This window comes from Hyaena hyaena, unplaced genomic scaffold, assembly GCF_003009895.1.
Source record: "Hyaena hyaena isolate Hyena2069 unplaced genomic scaffold, ASM300989v1 scaffold_377, whole genome shotgun sequence".
NCBI classification, from domain to species: domain Eukaryota; kingdom Metazoa; phylum Chordata; class Mammalia; order Carnivora; family Hyaenidae; genus Hyaena; species Hyaena hyaena.
Window position 1 is genome coordinate 675,001 of NW_024081010.1, and position 23,858 is coordinate 698,858.

The 23,858-nt window shown below is 40.2% G+C and overlaps 1 protein-coding gene across 1 annotated transcript in view; it reads right to left on the minus strand.

The window, feature by feature from the left end:
* The window catches only part of TENM3 (teneurin transmembrane protein 3), a 194,344-nt gene that overhangs the window by 117,176 nt on the left and 53,310 nt on the right, over positions 1–23,858 (minus strand). Inside the window, exons 4-5 of the mRNA XM_039250689.1 lie at positions 22,017–22,139; positions 2,138–2,352 (exon numbers count right to left, since the gene is read on the minus strand). Coding sequence (XP_039106620.1) covers positions 2,138–2,352; positions 22,017–22,139 — 338 coding nt within the window. The remainder of the gene's footprint in view (positions 1–2,137; positions 2,353–22,016; positions 22,140–23,858) is intronic.

Here is a 23,858-nt window from a genome sequence, read left to right on the forward strand (position 1 = left end):
GCAGAGAAGGACAGATACCATATGTTTTCACTCATATGTGGATCTTGAGAAACTTAACAGAAGACCATGGGGGAGGGGAAGGGGAAAAAAAGTTACAGAGAAGGAGGGAGGCAAACCATAAGAGACTCTGAGAACAACTGAGGGTTGATGGGGGTGGGGGAGAGGGGAAAGTGGGTGATGGGGATTGAGAAGGGCACTTGTTGGGATGAGCACTGGGTGTTCTATGGAAGCCAATTTGACAATAAATTAGATTAAAAAAAAAAAGAAAGAAAATCTGGCTATTGCATCCTAGCCACTGTCACCTATAGCAGGAATGGGAGTCAAATATAAATGTAATTAAACATTTAAAATGGTTGGGGCACCTGGCTGGCTCAGTCAGTTTAGTGCCTGACTTTGGCTCAGGTCATGATCTCATGGTTCATGAGTAAGATCAAGCTCCACACTGGGCTCTGTGCTGACAGCTCAGAGCCTGGAGCCTGCTTTAGATTCGGTGTCTCCCTCTCTCTCTGCCCCTCCCCCACTCACACTCTGTCTCTCTCAAAAATAAAGATTAAAAAAAATTAAACTGGACACTAGTACACATTGAGAAGTATGTAATGCGCAAAGATTAAATGTGTTTATGTTAATAATGTAGACATGAAAGACACTATCAGAAAAATGATATACCAAAGCATGATATTCAAAAATTTCACTGCTATATAATTTATGTATGTATAGGAAACTTTTCCTGATCCACAGTGACTATAAGAGAAAGCATGGTTCAAAGTTTCTGACTCATCTTTCTATTAATCTTTAAATTATTTTATTAAAAACATTAAAAAAATATTTGTTTATTTTTGAGAGCGAGAAGAGAGTACGTAAGCAGGAGAGGGGTAGACAGGGAGGGGAGAGAGGATCCCAAGCAGGCTCAGCACCGGCAGTGCAGAGCCTGATGTGGGGCTTGAACCCACGAACTGTGAGATCATGACCTGAGCCGAAACCAACAGCTAGACCCTTAACCGACTGAGCAACCCAGGCTCTGCCTTATTCATCTTTCTTTAAAGACATGATTCTTTTACTAGTATTTGATCAATATTTCTTTATAATTTATATTCCTAGGTTATAGAAAAAGCATATCTCTCAGAATTACATACTATAAAGCATACATGCAAATCCTCCTGTCCTCAGTTTATAAATCAAATGAAAATCTGCGTGAAAATTCTATGGGTAAACAAATGGATTATCAACTATAACTTTTAGGCTCATCCAACTGTCAATGTTAATGAACCATCTATTATATTTCTGGTAATCCTGTACTGACAAACATACTAGTTGATACCAGAAAAGTCTGAGCTCCAAACTTATGGTAGGTAATTTAAATAATTTCTCTTAGACATAATGGGACCTCTTTTAAACCACAATTTCCAATCTACGTATCCTGACCCAGTATCAGATTATGAAAAAACTTGTAGAATTACTGCTAGCAACTGTCTCTACCTGTGAGTGGTACTATGAAGTAATTTTCATGCAAGCGAACGGACTTTAAAGTCCCATGAGTCTATGACTGAAGAATATTTGAACTGTTTTGAGTGTCACACTAAGGTTATCTGTGGAAGCTCTTTCTCCTCTTCATTTGAGGAATCTTGGCTTGCATCGATAAAGTTCATGTCATCATATTTACGATATTGTTTCCAAAATTTCTTCACTAACAGTAAGGCTGCCACGAAGTAGAAAAAATACAATATATTTCCAACAGCACAAACACAAACACAATGTTTAAGATGAAAGTTCTATGCACCTATCACATGAAAGGAATAAGATCATCTGCAAGTCTCACAGAATCTTCGTCAAACACTTGGAAAATCCACGAGGTCTTCCTGGGTGCTCAGATGATGCTCAATATTCATTCAGCTACTCACAAATTTTAGTACATTTCTATCAATGGATAACGATTAGCGCAAGTCAGGAAGAAAATGCCGTTCTTCCTACTAATTCAAAAACCTCACGGTAAGTGTAACCTACATTCAAAATTCTTTGCACCGTAAACAATCAATACGAAAGACGTCCAAGAGTTAAACAGCTGAACTCAAGAAACAGAATAACTTTAAAAATGCAAACTAGCAGTTTCCATTTTATTGACAATAAAGCCTACTTTTACCTGAGTATGGGAAGGTGGTAAGCCTTTTCGGCCATATACTCCAATCAATGCATCCTTCTGAAGAGAGATATTGAATTTCAGAAACTGGGGCTGATCAATAAAGAGCTGTGATCTCCAGAAGATCCCGGGAGGAACCTCTTGGATTGCCCTTCGGCCAATATCAAGTTCTCCAGAATCTATAGTGTTATTTTCTTGTGTAAATCCACCTAATTTTCCTGCATGAAAGAGATCCACGGAAAAACAATGAAAAATTAAAAACAACGAGCCTCCCCCCACCCCTGCCAAAGCCTCAAACAACAAAAGAGCTTTCCTTTCCAAAAGTTCTTTTCAATAAATGCTGAGGCATTTTACCTTCTGATAAATGAAATGCGCTCATATATTTTTCACTTTAAAAGCTTTTTTGTTAGTTACTGTTGTTCACAGAATTGATTTAGCATATTCTTTAAGATACTGAAGTCAAAAGCCTTTGACTCCCTCCCTCCCCCAAGGTATGTCAATTACTGCAATTCTTTTCGCACCTACAGTCTTTCTTGATCACTTGAAACATGATTATCTTACAAATATATGTCTTGTTATTTCTTGGGAGAGATTAAGTCTGTTACTAATCAGTCCTTCTAAATGTACCATAGCACTGCGAAGTGTAAATTAAGGCAGGATGGATTATGGAGATTTCCAAATCAATCCTCAAGCAAACAACAAAACCAATCAATGGTAGGTCCCTCTGAACTAAACATCAGAATGAATAAAGACTCAGATGCTGGAAGGGAGGTAGAGATGGGGTGAGGGGGATTGTGTTGGGGAGAGAGGAAGGAGTATAAATTCTCATAGAGATACTGGAGTAGGGCTGCCACAAGCTTCCTGCTTTCTTTTGACCCTCATCTCAAATTCATTTCCAGCCTCACCAGCCATACCTAAATGACCCCTATCAATGACCTTCAACGATAGGAATAAAAACTCTCTGCTCCCTCAGTCTCGACAGTCTCCTGGTTTTAGGAAACAGATGCAAGACCCAGACTGTTTGGTTATGGTTTTCTCCTCTTCCCTCTTTGTTAATGTTCTTTTTCAGTTATCCTGAAAGAATGAGTGATAGAGCAAGTTTTACAGATTTACCTTTAAGAGAAATAAAACCACATAGTCTCTTTTTCAGAAAAGGTCCGTGAAGGCTAAGGCACAGAATGAAACTGGAAAATTATGCTCTATTAATTTAAACTTTTCAGTCACCAAGTTGACTTACTGTAATTTTTTCTTTTGAAAATATTAATCTGAATATTAATTCAGGTATTACATAACATTATATAATAGCTATTGCATAAGAGCCTCCAGAGAAGTTGGCCATTCAAAATTTAGAGGGTTTAATTTCAAATTACAGTGTTGTGAACTATCGTACTCTAATGACAAGAGGAGAAGGCCTTCTCTCTATGAGAAGTTATCAGTATGAGTCCATTTTTTGAGCATTTAATAAGGGACAGAGAACCGTAGGCAACAGAAAGAAATATAAACCAAAGGATAGAATCGTCGAGATTATCTACTTATCTACTAGGACTTCCACGGCTTCTGCCATCAAGCAACTAATTACAGGGTCGGGAAGACAACACCTTCAACCTGATCAATTAAATGACAATCTAAAGCCACGTATGGTTAAGGGTCGGAGGAAGGTGATGTCAACTGTAGGCTGGTGGTTGAAAGATTTCATAGAAGGGTGACGTTCTGAGGTGAACTCTGAAAGGCAGGCAGGATAAGGTTTCTGAGTTGGAGTCAACATTACAATGAAACACATGGAAGCACATTCGGACATGTGTTACAGTGATGGTGAGCAGAGAGATCTGTGTGACTAGAAAGGAAGTTAAGAAAATCGGCTTTGGCTTCAGTTGAACTGGGTTTGAACTTTGTCATTAACTGGCTCTGTGATCTCAAAGAAGATATTAAGTCTCTAGTTCTAAACCTCATCTGTAAAATGGGAACGTAATAATGCAATCACAGAACTCATGTAAAGATTACATGAGGCATTATATATAAAGCATTTGGCTCTCAGTCTGTACTAAACGAATCAAAGACAGTATCGGGTTTGTTAGGAGAGTAATGGAAAATAGGGTTAGAAAGGGTGAATGATATCAGTTGGTGGAAGGCCCTGAATGCCAGCTTAAAGAGTTTGGTCCCTAATATGAACAGACAGTTCTCCAGGAAGACATCCAGATGGCCGACAGACACATGAAAAGATGCTCAACATCGCTCCCCATCAGGGAAATGCAAATCAAAACCATGATGCGATACCACCTTACACCTGTCAGAAAGGCTAAAATCAACAACACAAGAAACAACGGATGTTGGTAAGGATGTGGAGAAAGGGGAACCCTTCTGCACTGTTGGTGGGAATGCAAACTGGTACAGCCACTTTGGAAAACAGTGTGGAGGTTCCTCACAAAGTTAAAAATAGACCTACCCTATGATCCAGCCGTCACACTACCCAAAGAATATATAACAGTATATTTTCCCAAAGAATATGAAAATAGCGATTCAAAGGGATACATGCACCCCTACGTTCACTGCAGCATTATTTATAATAGTCATGATATGGGAGTAGTCCAAGTATCTATCGACTGGTGCATGGATAAAGTAGATATGGTATGTGGGTCTATATCTATCTCTACCTCGGTCTCTATCTCTATCTCTTCAGTGGAATATTACTCAGCCATAAAAGGAATGACACCTTGCCATTTGCAACCAAGTGGATGGAGCTAGGGAGTATTTTGCTCAGCAAAATGAGTCAGTCAGAGGGAGACAAATACCATACGATTTCACCCAGATGTGGAATTTAAGCAACAAAACAAATAAGCAAATTAGAAAAAAGGTAGAGAGAGAGGCAAACCAAGAAACAGACTCCTAACTATAGAGAACAAACTGACGGCTACCAGAAGGGAGGTGGGTGGGGGCATGGGGCAGTAGGTGATGGGGATTAAGGAGTACTTGTTGTGATAAATGCTGGGTGTCATGTGAAAGTGTTAAATCAATATATTCTATACCTGAAATTAACATAACACTGTATGTTAACTAATTGGAATTTATTTATCATTTTAATTTTACCATAATTTATTGTTGAACTGGCTAACATGCAGTGTACAGTGTGCTCTTGGTTTTGGGGGCAGATTCCCATGACTCATCGCTTATGTACAACACCCAGTGCTCGTCCCAACAAGTGCCCTCAATGCCCATCACCCATTTCCCCCTCCCCCCATCAACCCTCAGTTTGTTCTCTGTATTTAAGAGTCTCTTATGGTTTGCCCCCTCCCTCTCTGTAACTATTTTTTTCCACTACCCTTCCCCCATGGTCTTCTGTTAAGTTTCTTAAGCTCCACATATGAGTGAAAAAAAAATCTGTCTCTTACTTCACTTAGCATATACCCTCCACTTCTATCCACGTTGCTGCAAATGGTAGGATTTCATTTTCTCATTGCCAAGTAGGATTCCATTGTATATATGTACCACATCTTCTTGATCCATTCATCAGCTGATGGACATTGGGGCTCTTTACATAATTTGGCTGTTGTTGAAAGTGCTGCTATGAACATTGGGGTACATGTGCCCATATACCTCAGCACTCTTGTATCACTTGGGTAAATTCCCAGTAGTGCTACTGCCAGGTCACAGGGGAGTTCTATTTTTAATTTTTTGAGAAACCTCCACACTGTTTTCTAGAGCGACTGCACCAGTTTGCATTCCCACCAACTGTGCAAGAGGGTTCCCATTTCTCCACATCCTCTCCAGCATCTGTTGCCTGATTAACTAACTAGAATTTAAATAAAAACCTAAAAAAATAGATACCTGAAGTAGACTTCATATGGGTAAGTTGTATTTCCATACCATAAAAGCACTTACTTTTCCTACTTTGTGTGTATACGTGTGTGTGTGTGTGTGTGTGTGTGTGTGTGTGTGTGTGTGTTTTATAATCAGGAGAAACAATTCTAGATTCATAAGGAATGTGTTTTGTGATCACAGATGAGTATGGTCTAGATATCCAAGTTATGCCCATCGGGGTCTAGAGGAATTCACAGTAAGTTCACACTTACAGATAAACATGAAGTTGGAATATATTACTAGTAAATGCTGGCTCTTCTACCTGGCCTATCACATCCCTGCAATGACACATGTACCATCATTTGCAAAGCACACCTATAGCTAAAGGGAGACCGTCTGGCTGATGGGCTAAAGGTGACACGAAGTCATGTTCAAGGACATGAAAGTGCATACAGTAGTCCCCTTTATCCCTGGTTTCACTTGCCACTGTTTCAGTTACCCGTGGCCATCACGTGTGGTGTGAAGGCAGAAGATGATGTATCTTCAGAAGGTAAACAGCAGCCTAATGCTAGGTCACGATGCCTCCGCCATTCACCTCCTTTCATCCCCTCACACAGGCATTTACTCACCCCACGGTGTAGCACAGAAGGGTGTAGTACAGGGCAACGAGATACTTTGAGACAGAGACCCAATTCCCATAACTTTTATTACGGTCTACTGTAGCAACTGTTCTAGCTCATAGTAGTTATTGTTCATCTCTTACTGGGTCTGATCTATAAATTAAACTTCACAGGAAAACATACAGCATAAAGAAGGTTTGGTACTATCTGTGGTGTCGGGCGTCTATGGGGGGACCTGGCACACATACCCTGCAGATAAGGTGGGGGCGACTTGGAGACACGCTAGGAAACAGTTGCAGTAACCTAGAGGCAACGCAATAACCTAGCAGCGACGTGGGAGAGGGCTGTACAAGAGAAAGCTTAACAAGTCATTATCTAGAATCCCACTTCTCTTTTCTCTGATGCCCATAATCAGGGTAGTTACCACTTCAGCTACCGCATCTATTTTTCCTTAATTTAGTAGTATACTATGCTCTAGGGAATAAAAACTAAAATTGGGTTATAGTAATCCTTGTTAATTTTTTATGTATCAACTCAGAGTATAAACTTCATCATTCATTGAAATATTAAATATTGGGGTGCCTGGGTGGCTTAGTTGGTTGAGTGTCCGACTTCGGCTCAGGTCATGATCTCATGGTTTGTGGATTTGAGCCCTGCATCGGGCTCTGTGCTGACAGCTAGCTCAGAGCCTGGAGCCTATTTCAGATTCTGTGTCTCCTGGTCTCTCTGACCCTCCCCTGCTCACGCTGTCTCTCTTTCTCATTCTCAGAAATAAAAAAAAAAGAAATATTAAAGATTTTATGATAGTAATACATACTCATTTTTAGCAAAATTAGAACATACAGCTAAATACAAAGATAAAAATATAATCCTACCACTATGGTCATCCTACCCTAATCCAAGATTATGTCTGCTTCCTTTAACCAGACATCTTGATTTATGGAAATTTTTAAATTTTTTTAATGTTTATTAATTTTTGAGACAGAGAGAGACACAGTGTGAATGGGGGAGGAGTAGAGAGAGAGGGAGAAACAGAATCTGAAGCAGGCTCCAGGCTCTGAGCTGTCAGCACACAGCCTGATATGGGTCTTGAACTCACGAACTGTGAGATCATGACCTGAGCCCAAGTTAGACACTTAACCATCTGAGTCACCCAGGTGCCCCTAGGGCATAAATTAGTTTTTAATGAAAAGATGAAGAAGGGTGTAGAGAGAAATGGAACTTGTACTGAGAGCCAGTGATAGGTCAGCCAGCTTCACCGATACTATCTGTTTTGAATTAAAAAAATAACTCCATGAAGTCAATAGTATTTTGAGATGAAGAAACCAAGGCTCAGAGAAGTGAATTACCTGCCCAAAGCGAGCGGTAGAGTGAAGACTCACATGGAGGTGTGCAGAATTCCAAAGCTATGTGTTTTACATAGTCAGCAGTGAGATCTTTGCTTTTTATTAAAAAACATTGTTTTAAATTACTAAGTTTTGGATCTATTTCATATCAAATCAGGTGTGGTAACTCACTGAACCACATTAGAAAATCTGCTTAGCTTTCAATTTTAGGATATAAAGGTATAGGCTTTGTTAATACTTATTTTTATTGGGAAGAAATGACCAGTTCTTATTACATAAAAACTGCCATAGATATTCTTTTAAAATTTTTTTAATGTTTATTTATTTTTGAGAGAGAGACAGAGTGTGAACCGGGGAGGGTCAGAGAGAGAGGAAGACACAGAATCCAAAGGAGGTTGCAGGCTCTGAGCTGTCAGCACAGAGTCCGATGTGGGGCTCGAATCCATGAACTGTGAGATCATGACCTGAACTGAAGATGGATACTTAACTGACTGAGCCACCCAGGTTCCCCATTAAACTGCCATAGATACTCTAATGTGATATTCCTTGTGTTATAATTTATACTGAATTCCTAAGAGGTTTTTTGTCTTTTGGTTGACTTCCACATGAAACTATTAAAAAATATTTTTTAAACCCAAAAGGAAATGCCACATGTTAATCCTTGAGAATAGGATTTTATTATTCTTATGCTTTTCTATTTTTTAAATTAAAAAACACCTTCTTATAAAATCTAAAAATACAATAAAATGCATTTGTTTTTTTAAAATTTTATTCATAATGGTTACAAAAAATGAATATTAGAAATCTTTTTATTATAAAAGGCATAAGACGTAAAAAACTATAAAGTTAACATCAGCTAACACTTGTTGCTTAGTTCAAGATACTATGTCAATATCAATCTTTGTTTCAAACATATCAGTTTACTGCATTGTTTGCAACAATGATAAGATGTGTTTAATTTGGAATTTGGATAGTGTTATCTTAAAAGAGAGACAATGAATAAAGAAAGGACTAACATCTTGCTTTGCTGTAAAATTCAAGAGATGTGTGTAAAACAGTAAACTCTATTAAAGAGGGTTAAACCAAAAAACATTTTTTTTTAACGTTTACTTATTTTTGAGAGAGAGAGAGAGACTGCACATGCATGCGCATGTGCAGGGGAGGGGCAGAGAGAGACACACACAGAATCCAAAGCAGGCTCCAGGCTCTGAGCTGTCAGTACAGAGCCTGATGTGGGGCTCAAACCCACGGCACCCCCACGGACTGTGAGATCATGACCTGAACCGAAGTCGGACACTTAATCGACTGAGCCACCCTGGCACCCCTAAAATACTGAGAAGACTGGTTTGCACACGTCATATTAAAATATGGAAATGGTTCATAGGTGGATTCATTCATCAAATTCATACATCACTGAGGCTATCATTATAATTTGTTATTAACAAGTTCTATTGTTACTTTGTGAAGTCTGTGATTGAATCTACTCAGTGGTGTTGATCCTATGCACTGCTGCTCTAAATGGTTTTTCGGTCCCTTTAATCGCACACTTGTGCTTTGAATGCCGGTAAGCTTAAAATGGTACAAATCGGAACTTTTTTTCCAAACCATCACTTTGCCCAAGAGCATTAGCTTTGGAAATAGTAATCAAGTTGCGACTTCTAGGGTTTTAGGTTTTGCTCAGTTGCTTTCTCCACATACTGATTTCGAGGGGTTAAGATTTTTCCTACAGAAATGACAGGGGTGGGTACTGTTGTGCCAGTAAGTGTGGTGTCAGTGATTACTTATCAGTGCCACCTCAATTTTAAGGGTGGCTCTTTTTCAGAAAGAAGCTTCTTTCATTTGTAAAACAAAAAACCCAAGGTTGACTGGATAGGCTAGAGGGGAGGGGGCAGTAGTACTTGAGATAATTGTTTTCTTGTGTCTCTGTGAGTAATCATAACATCACAGCATCTCAGAGTTCAAGTGCCCATGGGCGTCATTTAGTCCAGGAGTCTTCAAGTAAGAGTAGTCGTACCCTGAGGTATGAAGACTACGTGAAGACCCCTCCTCCCTCCCTCCCTCCCTGTCCCTCTTTCCTTCTTTTCTTTTTTTTCATGAAGACTTTTCAATGAGGAAAGGAGTAGTCTGTTTTAAGGGAATTAATTTCTATTTTTAAAAAATATTTATTTATTTTTGAGACAGAGAGAGACAGAGCATGAGCATGGGAGGGGCAGAGAGATAGGGAGACAAAGCATCCAAAACAGGCTCTGAGCTGTCAGCACAGAGCCCAATGTGGGGCTCGAACCCACAAGTGGAGAGATCATGACCCGAACCGAAGTCAGATGCCCAACCGACTGAGCCACCCAGGCGTCCCCTGAGGGAATTAATTGCTAGAGCTTCAAGAACTCCTATGTGTAGACTCTCTTTACAACAGAAGGGCGTACCTCTCACGTACTCAGAATCTTACCGTGACACCCAGTCTTGAGCTTAAAGCTTCCAATGTGCCAAACAAAGGAAAAATCTAAAGCTTTCTTGTTGACGAAGCCTCCTTTAGTTGAGATACCATAAACCCAAGGTAGGGCTTTAGCGTCTTTCCTTGTCTTACACGTGTTTCTATCAAGGACAAAGTGTGGCATTAAGAATTGGAATACTTAAGACTGTTAGTTTTGAAATCTGACAGACCAAGAGGGAGGGAGAATTTTTTGTTTAATGACCTTATCATCCAGCCCAACCACTGATAAAGAACGCTCTTCGTGGGGCGCCTGGGTGGCTCAGTCGGTTAAGCATCTGACTTTGGCTCAGGTCATGATCTCTCCACTTGTGGGTTCGAGCCCCACGATGGGCTCTGTGCTGACAGCTCAGAGCCTAGAGCCTGCTTCGGATTCTGTGTCTCCCTCTCTCTCAGCCCCTTCCCCACTCACACTCTATCTCTCTCTCAAAAAATGAATAAATGTTAAAAAAAAATAAAAAAAAGAATGCTCTTTGCTATTGCAAAAGTTTCATGATTGCAAAGAGAACATCCATGAGGTAATAAAGGCATTGATGCCTTCTTCAGTCAAACTGCCAAACTCATGGCAAAGATTTGTGTTTTATCTGTCTCTCTACTATCTCCCTTGAGTAGGAGTGAAGAATTGTGAGGGCTGTGACAAAATGGATATTAATGTACTTGAACTGAAAAAATCAGTCAGAGTTTTTCTGACAGAAAGTTTGATTTTAATGGGTACTAGCTCTGCTAGTAAATTATATAGTATTTCCCATAAATTAAATGAGCTAATTAGACATTTAAAGCATATGATACAAGAAAAGCATTAAAAAATATCATCATAACAAAGAAGTAGTAAAATGAACAGAGATTTCGTTTTCCATCCCATTCTGCACATACCAAATTAAACAAAGCCACAAAGTAAAAGAGTAATGGGTATGATTAGTAGTATCATGTTTTCTTTTTTGGGGGGGTGTTACACCTCATAGAAGCTGAGAAACGGGTGGATGTTGAAAACCCAGTAACAAATACGTGTGAAAGCAGATGGCTCTCAATTTTGTGCTTCCAATGAAATTGAAGAAGAAATGTGACAGACCCGATAGCTTGCAGACCGCTAAACACGCCTTTTAGAAATACATCACAGGGGCACTTGGGTGGCTCAGTCAGTTGAGTGTCTGACTCTTGATTTAGGCTCAGGTCATGATCTCATGGTTCATGGGACTGAGTCCAGATGCTCTGTGCTGGCCGTGTAAAGCCTGCTCAGGATTCATTCTCTCTCTCTCTCTCTCTCTCTCTCTCCCTCTTTCTGCCCCTCCCTAGTTCTCTCTCAAAATAAATAAATAAACAGGTAACAGAAAGAAGTGGCTGGGTGGCTCAGTCGGTTAAGCGTCAGACTTCAGCTCAGGTCATGATCTCACAGTCTGTGAGTTCGAGCTCCGCTTTGGGCTCTGTGCTGACAGCTCAGAGCCTGGAGCCTGCTTCAGATTCTATGTCTCCTCTCTCTCTGCCCCTCCCCCACTAGCACTCTATTTCTCTCTCTCCAAAATAAAATAAACATTAAAAAAATTTTAAGAAGTAGATCACAAATGTTTGCCATATGAATAAGGATTTCAAATAGTTGAAATCACTCTAAAATAATCCTTTCTTTCCCATCTGCTTATTTTGTGGTTAAGATTTCTTATGTTTATATTCATAAAAAAGGAAAAACGGGTATAAAACTGATACTGAATCTTGCTTTGCTTCTGTAATAATTAATATCCACCCACTGGGGGGCTCAGGCGGGTAAGCGTCCCACTTGGGCTCAGGTCATGATCTCGCGGTTCATGAGTTCGAGCCCCACATCGGGTTCTGTGCTTACAGCTCAGAGCCTGGGGCCTACTTCAGATTCTGTGTCTCCTTCTCTACTCTTCCCCTGCTCGCTCTCGTGCTCACTCTCTCTCTCTCAAAAATAAATAAACATTAATATCCATCCATGAATACATGAACTATTTGGAAAAGTCCCCATTCATCTCATTCAGAGAGGTTTTTTGATACATTTTTGCCTTTTATATTTAATAATTATAAAAACGTTTAACATATTTTGATTAGGTTGACTTCAGTCAAATGTGTACAAATAATAATTAGAAGCCTAATTTGGTATAAGAGGAAACAGGTTTTTTTTTTTTTTTAACATTTATGAACACTATGGTGGTAGGACATACGATTTAATTAAAATTTATATGTATAGTTTGTTTTAAGGCATAAGAACCAAACAGTTCGAAGGTCACGCATCTATTTCAGCTTTTCCTATGAAATACGAACCTAAAGTCTAAAGGGGCCATCCACTTCTGTTTGCTTCCGATTATTACGCTATTTAGAATGAATTTATTTTGAATCCAAGTCTTAGAACGTGTCTTTTCTGAAAGGCAGATGGAGAGCTGACCTCTCGTTATAATCAGGGACGTAGAGATACAGGGACATCACTAACTTCCTGCTGCTTAAATCTACTGAACCGGCAGCTTAGTATGACATTCCTGCTAGAGCCTCTAGTCTGAATGTCAGGGGACCATAGTTTTGTGAAGGGGCTTTGTCTGTTCAATTCTGCACTCTCGCTTTTCAAGTCCCGGCCCCTCTCTCATTTGGCCAAGTCAAGTGTGGTCATTCCTGTTAGCCTTTCCGAATACGCTTTATTGATTGGAAACGCACCTGGGAGTCAGCGAGCCGCTGATAAACGGCTTGATAAACTTGTAAATACTTGAACACCCTTTTCCTCTGAAGCTCATCAGTCCTCTCAGATAAAAGCCTGGACACAGATGTCTTTCATCCTGTCCTGAATTCCAGAAAATTTTGGCTTCAGAGGAAATAAAAGGAGGGTCGGTTCGGGCGCGCTCTCTCCTCCCTTACTGAGATCACTCCATCCTTAAGCCCCTGGAGCCTGAACCTGGGAATGATCATAGGAATCAGTAAGGGTGTTTGTAGGTTGGACTAAGAGAATAAAGGAGGGAGAATGGAGGAAAAAATAGACAGGGCCACAGAGTGCCCCGTATTATTCTAAACGCAAAGCTTGTAGGTTAGGAATCAAACCAATTAAAGCCTTCACAGTAAGAGGGAGGCGTACTGTGTCTTCAAACACAATAGGGTATCATCTTGAAGGGTTTTTTTTCAACGTATCCTGTCGTGCCCGAATGTGGGAGCCACTAGGAGTCTTTTTACCTACGAACTGTGATTTTCCCTTTCATCAGTAACTATGTGTCCCAACAGTCCACGTCTTAAAATACGGTTGTCAGAGTGTGAAAACGTAAAGAGGCCACGTCCCCAAAGCTATTGTTACTCCTCACCCTCTTAGGTGATCCACGGTTTATAGGCAACGCATCAGTAAATGGCATTTTTTCAGATAACTCATTAACAATGCCTTGACCCCTTGGATACTGTACAAATAATAGTGTACCAACCCCAGATGTTACAAGGATAAAGCGCAATATTTAAATCACACTGGTAATTAGTAGGCTTGGTATCTAAAAATTAGTTTGTGATGTCAGAAAAACCACCCGAAGATGCAAAAGACCAACTACTGAATATTTTGCCACCCATCTCATGAATCTGCTGCCTGCCTATGATGGGAATAAATGAGCCTTTAATTATTAAAATGGAAAGGCAGAAAGAAGTCCAATTGTAAAAGTCTAAGTCAGTTGTTGAGGAGGGTAAGTGATAATATCATCTGAAGTCACACAAACACTAATAATTAAGATGTCAGGAAGCAAGGTTAGCCATTTACAATCAATAGCCCGCCCTCCAATTCTGTGACCTAACCTTGGATTCATACCCTGACTTTGAGATCTTGGAGAAAACATCTCTCTTTATAAACAACCACACGCCGTCACTTTCCGTTGCGGACACAGAGCGTTTCCTCATGAGCCAAGTGAATTAAAACATTAACTACCTTGCAAACATAGTTTACTGAACAGAATCAATGTGGCACCTAATTAAGGAACTATTACACACTGCAACAAATATACCATAAACAATACTGAGGAAAACTCAAGGCAACTGCAGCCCTGTTAGTACATTTCTTCCAATCACAGGCAGTCTTTAAATTGCTCTAAGATGTAATCCTCTGAAATTGTCCAGTAGTTGAGAAATGTCATGCATGATGACCAATAATGTAAAATTTAAAACCATCTGAATAATTTTGTTTAAACAGGATGAATCCTATATATACGTATATATATACATACACACATATGTCGTTTTTAGATTTGTACTCGAAAAGGAGTTTGACATTTTTCGTGTGTAGATCTAATTGACATAAAACATTATATGAGTTTCCTAAGTACAATATAATGATTAGACTTTTGTGCACAATGCGAAGTGACCACCGCAGTACGTCTTGTTAACAGTCATCACCTCGCAGGTACGATCAAAATCGCAGGTACGATTTTTTGTATGTAAATCTTTTTTATGATGAGAACTTCTCAGATCTGCTCTTTTAGGGAAGACTCCATAATTTACTTGTTTTATAACTGGAAGTTTGTACAAAAGGAATGCTTTTTGTTTTGTTTTTGTTTGATTGGCAAAGTAATCTGCCAGAGTTATATTAGCCAAAATTCATGACCTTTCATTTCTCTTACATTATCCCTAACTATTCTACTTTAAATTTTAGCATTTGTCTTATTGTTCCTTTTAAAGGTCGCATTGAAGTATCCTGCCTCGGGGCCCTCTATTTTCTCCTATGTATGCATTTGCTAACTCATTGTAATTGTCTGCCTGATTTCCTTTTTATTTTTAAATCACTGCTATATTCTCAGAGCCTTGCTCTGTGCATGCACATAAAACCTGCTCAATAAATAAATGTGCAGTACTATGCATTCAAAGGAATCTTAAGGATAAGATTCCTTCCTAAAATCCAAATAACTAAAAATACTAAGCCAGAGGGGGTTGGCTAATAATAAGTAACTAATAATAAGGATTTCTATTATTGCTTTAGAGAATCTTCCTGATGATGATTTAAAGATGTGTCTTCTTAAAAATTTAGCTACGGATTACAAGCGCACCATCTAGAGTGGCATTAAAAAGCGTGAATTAATAATTACTGACGTGTATCAAATGCTTGTCTTGTTCCAATCACTCTCGGCAGCCTCCACGTGTTATTGACTGAAAATCTCAGTAGCGCCCATCAGACGCGGGAGGTTAGGGAAGGCTATTTATGTACAGCCACCCAGTAAGTGCCAGAGCTTCAGTTCTTTTTGTTTTTTATTATTTATTTTGAGAGAGAGTGTGTGCCCATGCAGATGAGTGAGAGGGGGAGGAACTGAGAGAGGGAGAGAGAGAATCCTAAGCAGCCTTTGAACTGTCAGCACAGAACCTGACGTGGGGCTTGAACCCACGAACTGTTGAGATCATGACCTGAGCCGAAACCAAAGGCCAGATGCTCCACCCAGGTGCCCTGACTAAGCTTCAGTTCTTAACCACGAGGCCATACCAGCAGCTGGGTTGTGTATACTTTGCAAGGCACTGCGCTGGGCTCTTTACACACTTTATATCATTTAGTCGTACTATTTTCATACATTCATTTGACAAATACTTGAGCACCTTTTGCATGTCCGTAACTGCTGAGACCTTGGGACAGGGCAGTGGGAAACAGATAAAACCTGTGCCTCATACTCTAGCAAAGAAGACTCATTAAGTAGTAACAGTGACAGGCATGAACATTTTTCAAGCATCTGTTATATACTATACACCAGTTTCAGTATTTCCGCTGAATACGTAAGTCTGTTCCAATGATGAGAAAACTTACGGCCAGAGAAGCTATCTCCTTTGTCCCATGTAACAAAGCCATCAATGATCAGAACTAGGATGTGAAGCCAGAGGCGGTGGGCTTAAGAACCTAGACTCTATCTCCTTCCTGTACTGTTCCTATATTAGAGTATGATGTGATCAAGAGCCCCAGTGTGGAGAGCCTTGAAAGTCATTTAAAGGCATTTGACCAGAATCTAGGTCACTGTAGGGGACCAGGCAGGGTCCTGAGAGCTCAAATTTGTGTCTGAAGACTCTGGGAGCAAGACTAGAGACATGACATCCCAGACCGAAAGTGGCCTTTGTCATCCGAGTGACAGATGACGGATCCAAGAGACACCGTGGAGACGGAGTTGACAGGACCAGATGACTGACTGAATATGGAGGTGACAGAAGAGGAGGGGATAGGCATAACTCTTAACCTCCGGCCCAGGTAACTAGCTGAATCATGATGCCGTTTCCTGATACAAAAAGCGCTGGAAGAGAGACAGGTTTGCAAAGAGCAACGATAAGCAAATGTGTTTTCCAAAGATGGCAACCATAGTACCTTCCATCCCACATGCTCTTATGAAATGAATCCCTGCCACTTCCTCGCACAAGAGGGGGAGTTTAATTCTCCTTCCCATGAATCTGGGCTGATTGGACTGACTTTCTGGACCAACGGGATGTGATGAAAGGGACATCCTCAAACGTCCAATATCTTAGGATGTGAGAAGGCTTGTAACGTCTGCGCTGGTCTCTTGGAATGCTCCTGCTTGGGATACGACTCTTCAGCACCAGCTGCTATGTTCTGAGAAGTCCAAGCCACACGGAACTCCCTGTTAGATGCTCTGGTCAACAGCCACAGTTGAGCATCAGCTAACACACAGCACCAACTGCCAGCCATCGTGGACTTCCAGCTCAGTGGAGCTTTCAAACAGCCCCAGCTGACACTGGAGAGCAACTGCATGAAAGGCCCAAAGCACAAACACAAGAATTTCCCAGTCGGTCTGCGGAATCGAGAGAGATGATTAACAGTTTTTCTTTTAGCAAATGACTCCTGGTGTGGCTGGTTAGGCAGTAACAGAGGAGCAAAGCAGTCAGTGGGTTCGGTTTTAGACGTGTGATGTTTGGGGTGCTTGGAAGACACCCAGGTGGAGAAGTTCCCAAGGTACTTGGAGAGATTTTACATAGCTGGTGTCTGGAGCCCATAGAGAAAGAAATATCTATGCTGCACATACTGATTTGGGAACACAGAGAATGTCACACAGAGTAAAGTACATAACATGTGACCCAAGCGAGGAGAGCGGATAAGGGAACGCAGAGGAATTATACTCTGAGAAGAGCAGAGTCCTGAGCAGCAGCAATGCTGATGGGTCTGGCAGAGACAGATGAGCCAACTAAACAGACGGAGAAGTCACTGCCAAAAAGTCAGGAAGAAAGCCCAGGTTAATGTGGTATCACAGAAGCTAAGGGAAAAAAGCATTTCAATCAGGAGGGATAGATTAACTATTCAATGCTACCAAGAACTCAAACATGATAACGACTGAAGACTATTCAATGATGCAATGGATTAATGCAGGAAGACATCAGTTTCAGTGCATGGTGGGTAGGAAGAGCCATGGGAAAGGGATACACGAATCGTGAAGAAATAAATGTGGTGCATTCAGAGATACTACGCTCAACAGGGCTGGCTTTAGGGGCACCCAGGTGGCTCAGTCGGTGAGTGTCTGACTCCTGATTTCTGCTCAGGTCCTGACCTTGCAGTCTGTGAGATCGAGCCCCACGTCAGCCTCTGCACTGACAGTATAGTATCTGCTTGGGATTCTCTCTTCCTCTCTCTCTCTGCTACTCCCCCGCTAGTGCGCTTGCTCTCTCTTTCAAAATAAATAAATAATTCCTCCCATCCCCCGACTTTTTTTAAGAAGGCTGGCTATAAAGGGAGAAAAGAAAAATAGGGTGGAGCTGGAGTGGGAGGCAGTTAGGGATTTTTTTTTTTAACCTCAACAGTTTCAAATGTTGACTAGAAGGTGTCAATATTGGGGATATTTTAAAGATACAGAATGGCATCAAGAGTCCTCACGGAAAGAGGAGTCTTAAGGATGGGGCAAAAAAAGTGAAAGTATAGATCCAGACACACAGACGCATGGAGATTTGCTTACAGGGAATTGAGAGAATTTCCTCTGAAGGTTTCTGTTTGTTGTTGACTGGAAAGGTCCATCAGCTGAGAGCTGGGCTTCTGAGGCCCATAGGAAGATCTGGAGTAATTGTTGACACATATGGAAAAGAGGTGGAAAGGGCCGAGAGGCTGTTGGAGTCAGTGAGCCAGGAGATAGCTATTACCATTCCCTCTTTACACGTGAGGAAAATTAAGCTCAAAGAGGCTAAGTAACTTGCTCAAGGTTAAAAAGTAAGTAAATGAGGGAGCTAGGATCTGAATATAGACCTAGGTGATTATTTTCCAGTACATTAGACTAAATGAATTCCTTGGTCCAGGGGAACAATTTTAGCTCTGGAAGGAGATTGGTAATGGAGGTTCAAACACCTCATTCTTATCTCTTCATTCACAGTGTCCACTTCTACCGATCTTGCCTGAGACCCCACACTTCTGACATCTCATCTCCAAAATCTGGAGTCAAAGACAGTCTCAGGAACAATCACTAAAGGACCATTGCATAGAATAGAAATTCTTCTTTTACCTACTAAATACTGCTTAGAAAGTTCCATTCAAATGAGCTTATGAGCAAGCAGAGGGCTGACACAAACTCTAGCACCATGACTGTTCCTTAGAATTATATTCATAAAATAATAGTGTAGGACTGTATGAACACAAGTACTGTGTTTAGAAGCTACCAAGAATCAACTGCCTCATTATGTTTAGCACAGTTACTCTCCCAGTGAGCCTTGTTCAGAATTCTAAGGCTTTCTTAAGGGTTGTGATTTAGAATTTTTGAAGAGCTGATGTGATAGATTTCTCTGGATAGTTTATAACACTGAAAGAGCAGATGATGGTGTATAGACACTGAAGGATCATGACAAAGGCCATGATTTTAAGGTACTTCTCCTTCTTGTGAATACAGTCCTGTCACACTTCCCTGAGCCCAATGTCTATAAGTATTTAAGAGATGCATCCCAAGAAGCTTTACTTGGAAAAATGGAAATATGAATTCCTTATAATTTAGGTGGTTTTTTTTTTGGGGGGGAGAGGGTGCTATTCGAGAAATAATAAAGAAGACAAGCGACTACTATGTAGGTCACACTTTGGACAAGGTCTGAGCCCAGAGATGGCCTTCTTTCCATAAGGAAACATTCCTATGAATTCCCGGTCCAGTTGGCTTGCTGGAGTATGAGCTTTTCTCCAGAGAACCCAACTCATCCTAGGACGTCTGCTGACTGTTCCTTGTGTAGGGGGCTCCTTGACAAGGCTCGCAAGAAGGTACGTTACTTCCAGGGCTATTCACTTGTTCCACAGACACACAATGACTGTGCACAATGTATTCTGGGGTCACGTGGGGAACGTCAGTCTCTTCGAGAACGGGACTTTCAGAACACTGTTTTTGAAACTGTGGACCACAGTCTTTTGTACACTGTGAAATTATCTGAGTGAGTTTCAACCAGCACTTGTATAAATGGGAGACACAGTAAAACAGAGAAAAACAAATCCCCACCAAAACCAAAAACCAAAAAGCAAAGCAAAACAAAACAAAAAAACCAAAAGGCAAAACAAAAAAACCAGATGTGTTTCACACAATGAGGATAAGCGCTATTTTGGGAAACAGATTTCAGATGGATGGGCATATGGGTATGTGGATGCTGACATCATGTGGATTTCCTACTGCAGTCACAGAGGAGAGTTTACAACTGGAACTGATAGGATCCCAGACAGCTCATTCCACGGTTGTCCTAAAATCGTGCAGATCTGAGCTACTGAGTACCTTGACCAACGCTACAAAGGAAACAGGTGAAGAAGCTAAAACTTGAATTGAGGTTGCTGCGAGCTGAGGAATGCTGATTCAGTCAGAGGAGGGATTTCGGGGCCCAACACCAGGGACCAGCACGTGACTGTGGGAACACCTCTCAGTCAGCAGCCTTCTGAGTATAATGGTTTCTGAGTACTGTGAAACTCATTAGCCCGACTCTATTCTCATTTTAAGCACAACAAAAGGTCAGGATGTAGTAAAATAAAACACGTCTATAATAAGCCTTTTCCTCTTTCTTCTAATTTCTTGAGTCTGTAAAAAAAATTTCTCTATATGTGCGGTTCCTAAGTGCTATCAGGCCATTTTTATAGAAACCATCGACTTTAGGAAGCAGGCTACATTTCAATCTACATAAACCAAAAACAAACACTCTTAATTTCTGTGCAGTCGCTTGATCATTTCATACGTGTGTTATCAAAATATGAAAAAAATCACACGATTGTTTACATAACTGAAATTTCCCCCACTGCCAGTTTTAATTACTTCAGGTATGGTGACAGATTAGTCACCAGCTTCTGGTTTCTTGAAACATGGAGAGCTTCGTATCAAAAGGCTCCATACAGGTGTGGGGCCAAGAGTATTTATTATTACGATGAAAACCTGACATCTTATAAATTCCCCTCCATCTCCCCAAGAAGGAAGAGAAACGTCATAAAGTGTTATTGTTCAAATCAAACAAAAGATGAGAAAACAGAGAGCAACAACAAAATGACAAAAGCGTTAGTCCTGGTGAATGGGTACGTGTAAAATTGTAGCATATACATAAATATAAACAAATATATATCATGTTCTATATAAATCTACAATAGCTTCCTTCTAGTTTTGCAAAGAAACTAGCTGCGTGAGGATGAAGAGAATTGATGCCAAAACAGAATACAAATACATTAGATCAGAAGAAACAAGGGGAAAGACAAACTTGGGAATTGCTTAAAGGCAGATTTTATATTTACAGGACCAAAAAAAAGGTCTCTTGATCCGGTTGTTTTGAGATATGGAGAGACATTTTGCAAACAGTCAGAGGATGCCAAATGTCCAAATGTCACAACATATATGCATGTGCACACGTGCATCGAAATAATAGACAGGTATATACAACATAAATCTACACATGTATATATACATTTTCCTGGGTGTTTATAAGGAAACATGAAATAAAGCATGCTTAAGCCTCTAAAACTCCATTTTTAACTCAGAACAAAATGCTCTGAAAGTCTGTTAGCCCAAGGTGCAAACTGTTTTTTTAATGTTTGATTATTTTTGAGAGCGAGACAGAGAGAAAGAGTGCAAACAGGGGAGGGGCAGAGAGACGGGGAGACATACAATCTGAAGCAGGCTCCAGGCTCTGAGCTGTCAGCACACAGCCTGATGCAGGACTCGAACTTACGAACCATGAGATCATGATCTGAGCCAAAGTCGGATGCTTAATGGACTGAGCCACCTATGTGCCCCCAAAGGGCAAACTTTTGAAGGTTTATAGAAAGGGCAAGCAGAGGAACGGTCAGTAAATTCTAATCCTTTAATATGTTTTGTATTTGAGAGCTTTTATAACAAAATTAAAACAGTATTCTAACTCCATAAGATAGCTGAATAAAAAAAGCTTAATATGCCCAAGATAATATAAGAGATGATATACTGAATTATAGCCTATTTACAGACTTAAAATAACATCCAATACACAACTGCAGGAGGGAAAGCGAGAAAAGCCCAGTCATCAAATCAGAAGGCAGAAAATCATATTATTCCTATAATAAAAATGTGAACTCCCAATCTTTCGAGTGAATGAATAAAAACTCCTCATTAAAAGATGACATCCTCATTTCAAAATCTTTTCCCTCTCCCAGATATAAGTGGATGTGACATGGATAAAAATACATTTCTGGGAAACAAGTAGGAAAAGAAACACGCGCGACCCGTAGCGCTGTCTCTTACCGTTGTCGCCAGAAGGTAAGGACACAGTATTTGTCGGGGCAGTACCAGAATTCACCTTCCCATTCTCAAATGTGTCGTTTTCAGGCTGCTGCAGCTGCCAGTTGAGGCCAAAGAGATGCATCGCTGGGGGTAAAGAATGCAAGTTGTTGAAAGGTCTGCTGTTTATAGCGAGGATAGCCCACGGGAAGCATGTTTATAACAAGATTCACATGGAACATTAACATCTCCATGTTCTGAAACACTGAAGAAAACTGTACAACAAAAACTACAAAGTAAACAGCCCTGCACACAACTGCAATTTAGGTAGCAACGCAGTACAATATTGGTGCCAGGAAACTCTTAGGAGTCAATCACTATTTGCTCTGCTTTGTCTGAGTTCCATTCCTCGCCATCGCTGAGCAAAGGGGTAAGGTGCTCTGCAATGGCATCTGCCAAACTTGCTTGACCCCAGGCCATTTGCACATGTGCAATACTTAGTTGCAACATCTGTATATTCTCCAGAAACAGGATGCTATTCAGTTGGATTAAGGTAAAAAGTAGCAATTGGTCTCCCAGATACATTTGCTGGCCTATGAATTGATCAGAATGGATTTCGATTCACACAATAGAGGAATGCTTAAATACTCTAAATTTGAGTTTATGACATTCCCTTAACAATGGCACAGATCAGCCAACATGTTATGTATCAGGTAATTTCATGGAGAGTTTCTGATGTGGGTATGATAAGCTTATAAATTTATAAAGATGTTGTAAATGTGTTTACTAATTTTATTTAAAATATTTAGAAAGTAGATGATGAGAAGACCTTATAATTATAAATTTAAAATGTAATAGAACTTGAAAATTTTTCTATTGTTTCTCTTAATACATTTGAAATATTTAGCAAAACAGTCCCTGTAATACTGATCACCAATACTCAATTAAACCTTCATTTGTGTCCACAGAATAGAGTTTCAGAATTAATCCCTAAGGAGGCTAAATATCCACAGGGAGAACACAGCTGTAGCCCTATTACCATACCATGGAAGAATTTTTTTGACATTACTTGACATTTACTCACGATACATATTCGAATTTACCAGAGAGGCAAAGACAGACAGTGTTTAAGAAGCATTGTTAGAGAGCGTGACAGCTACCACGGTCAAAAGGCAGGTCCTTATTAAATATGCAATATATGCAGTAACGCAATTAAACCGGCATGGTGGAAAGAAGAGGGGTTCAGATATCGTTAGATTTTGGTTTAACCTCAACTTGGGATTTAACCTTGGACAAATGAGGTAATACTGTTGACATGAGTTTTACTTAGAAAATGAGGCTGGTTGATAAAACCCACCTTACTTAACAGATACGAACTTTCTAGATAGTACAGGTCTTTGATGGCATATGATGGACCATTAATATACAACAGAGGGCTCTGAGGACGTATTTCTTTATTCTGTACTCTTCTGAACTCTATGAAGTAACCCGACCAGCCCACGGTAGCTCTAAGCATATAGTTCCTTCTGTCTGTCATGCTCTCCATCCACTGTAAGATACCCATTCATCACTCAGATGGTAGGCGCCAAGGCCGGCGGGAAGCCATCTCTGATTGGGCCAACCATCTCTTCCAAGACTGTTTTCATTCACTTTTGTATCTCATTTACCTTATACAGCGCCCAATACATAAGAGGTCTTAATAAGCGTCTGTCAGATAAATGAAATCTATGTTCCGAGATTTCAATATCTAAGAAGACACTGTCGTGGATGAAAATATAAACAAACATAAAACAAATAAATAAATGGCTAAGAATAGGGTGGCATATTATTAATAAGTGATTGACTACATTAGCATAATAGTATATG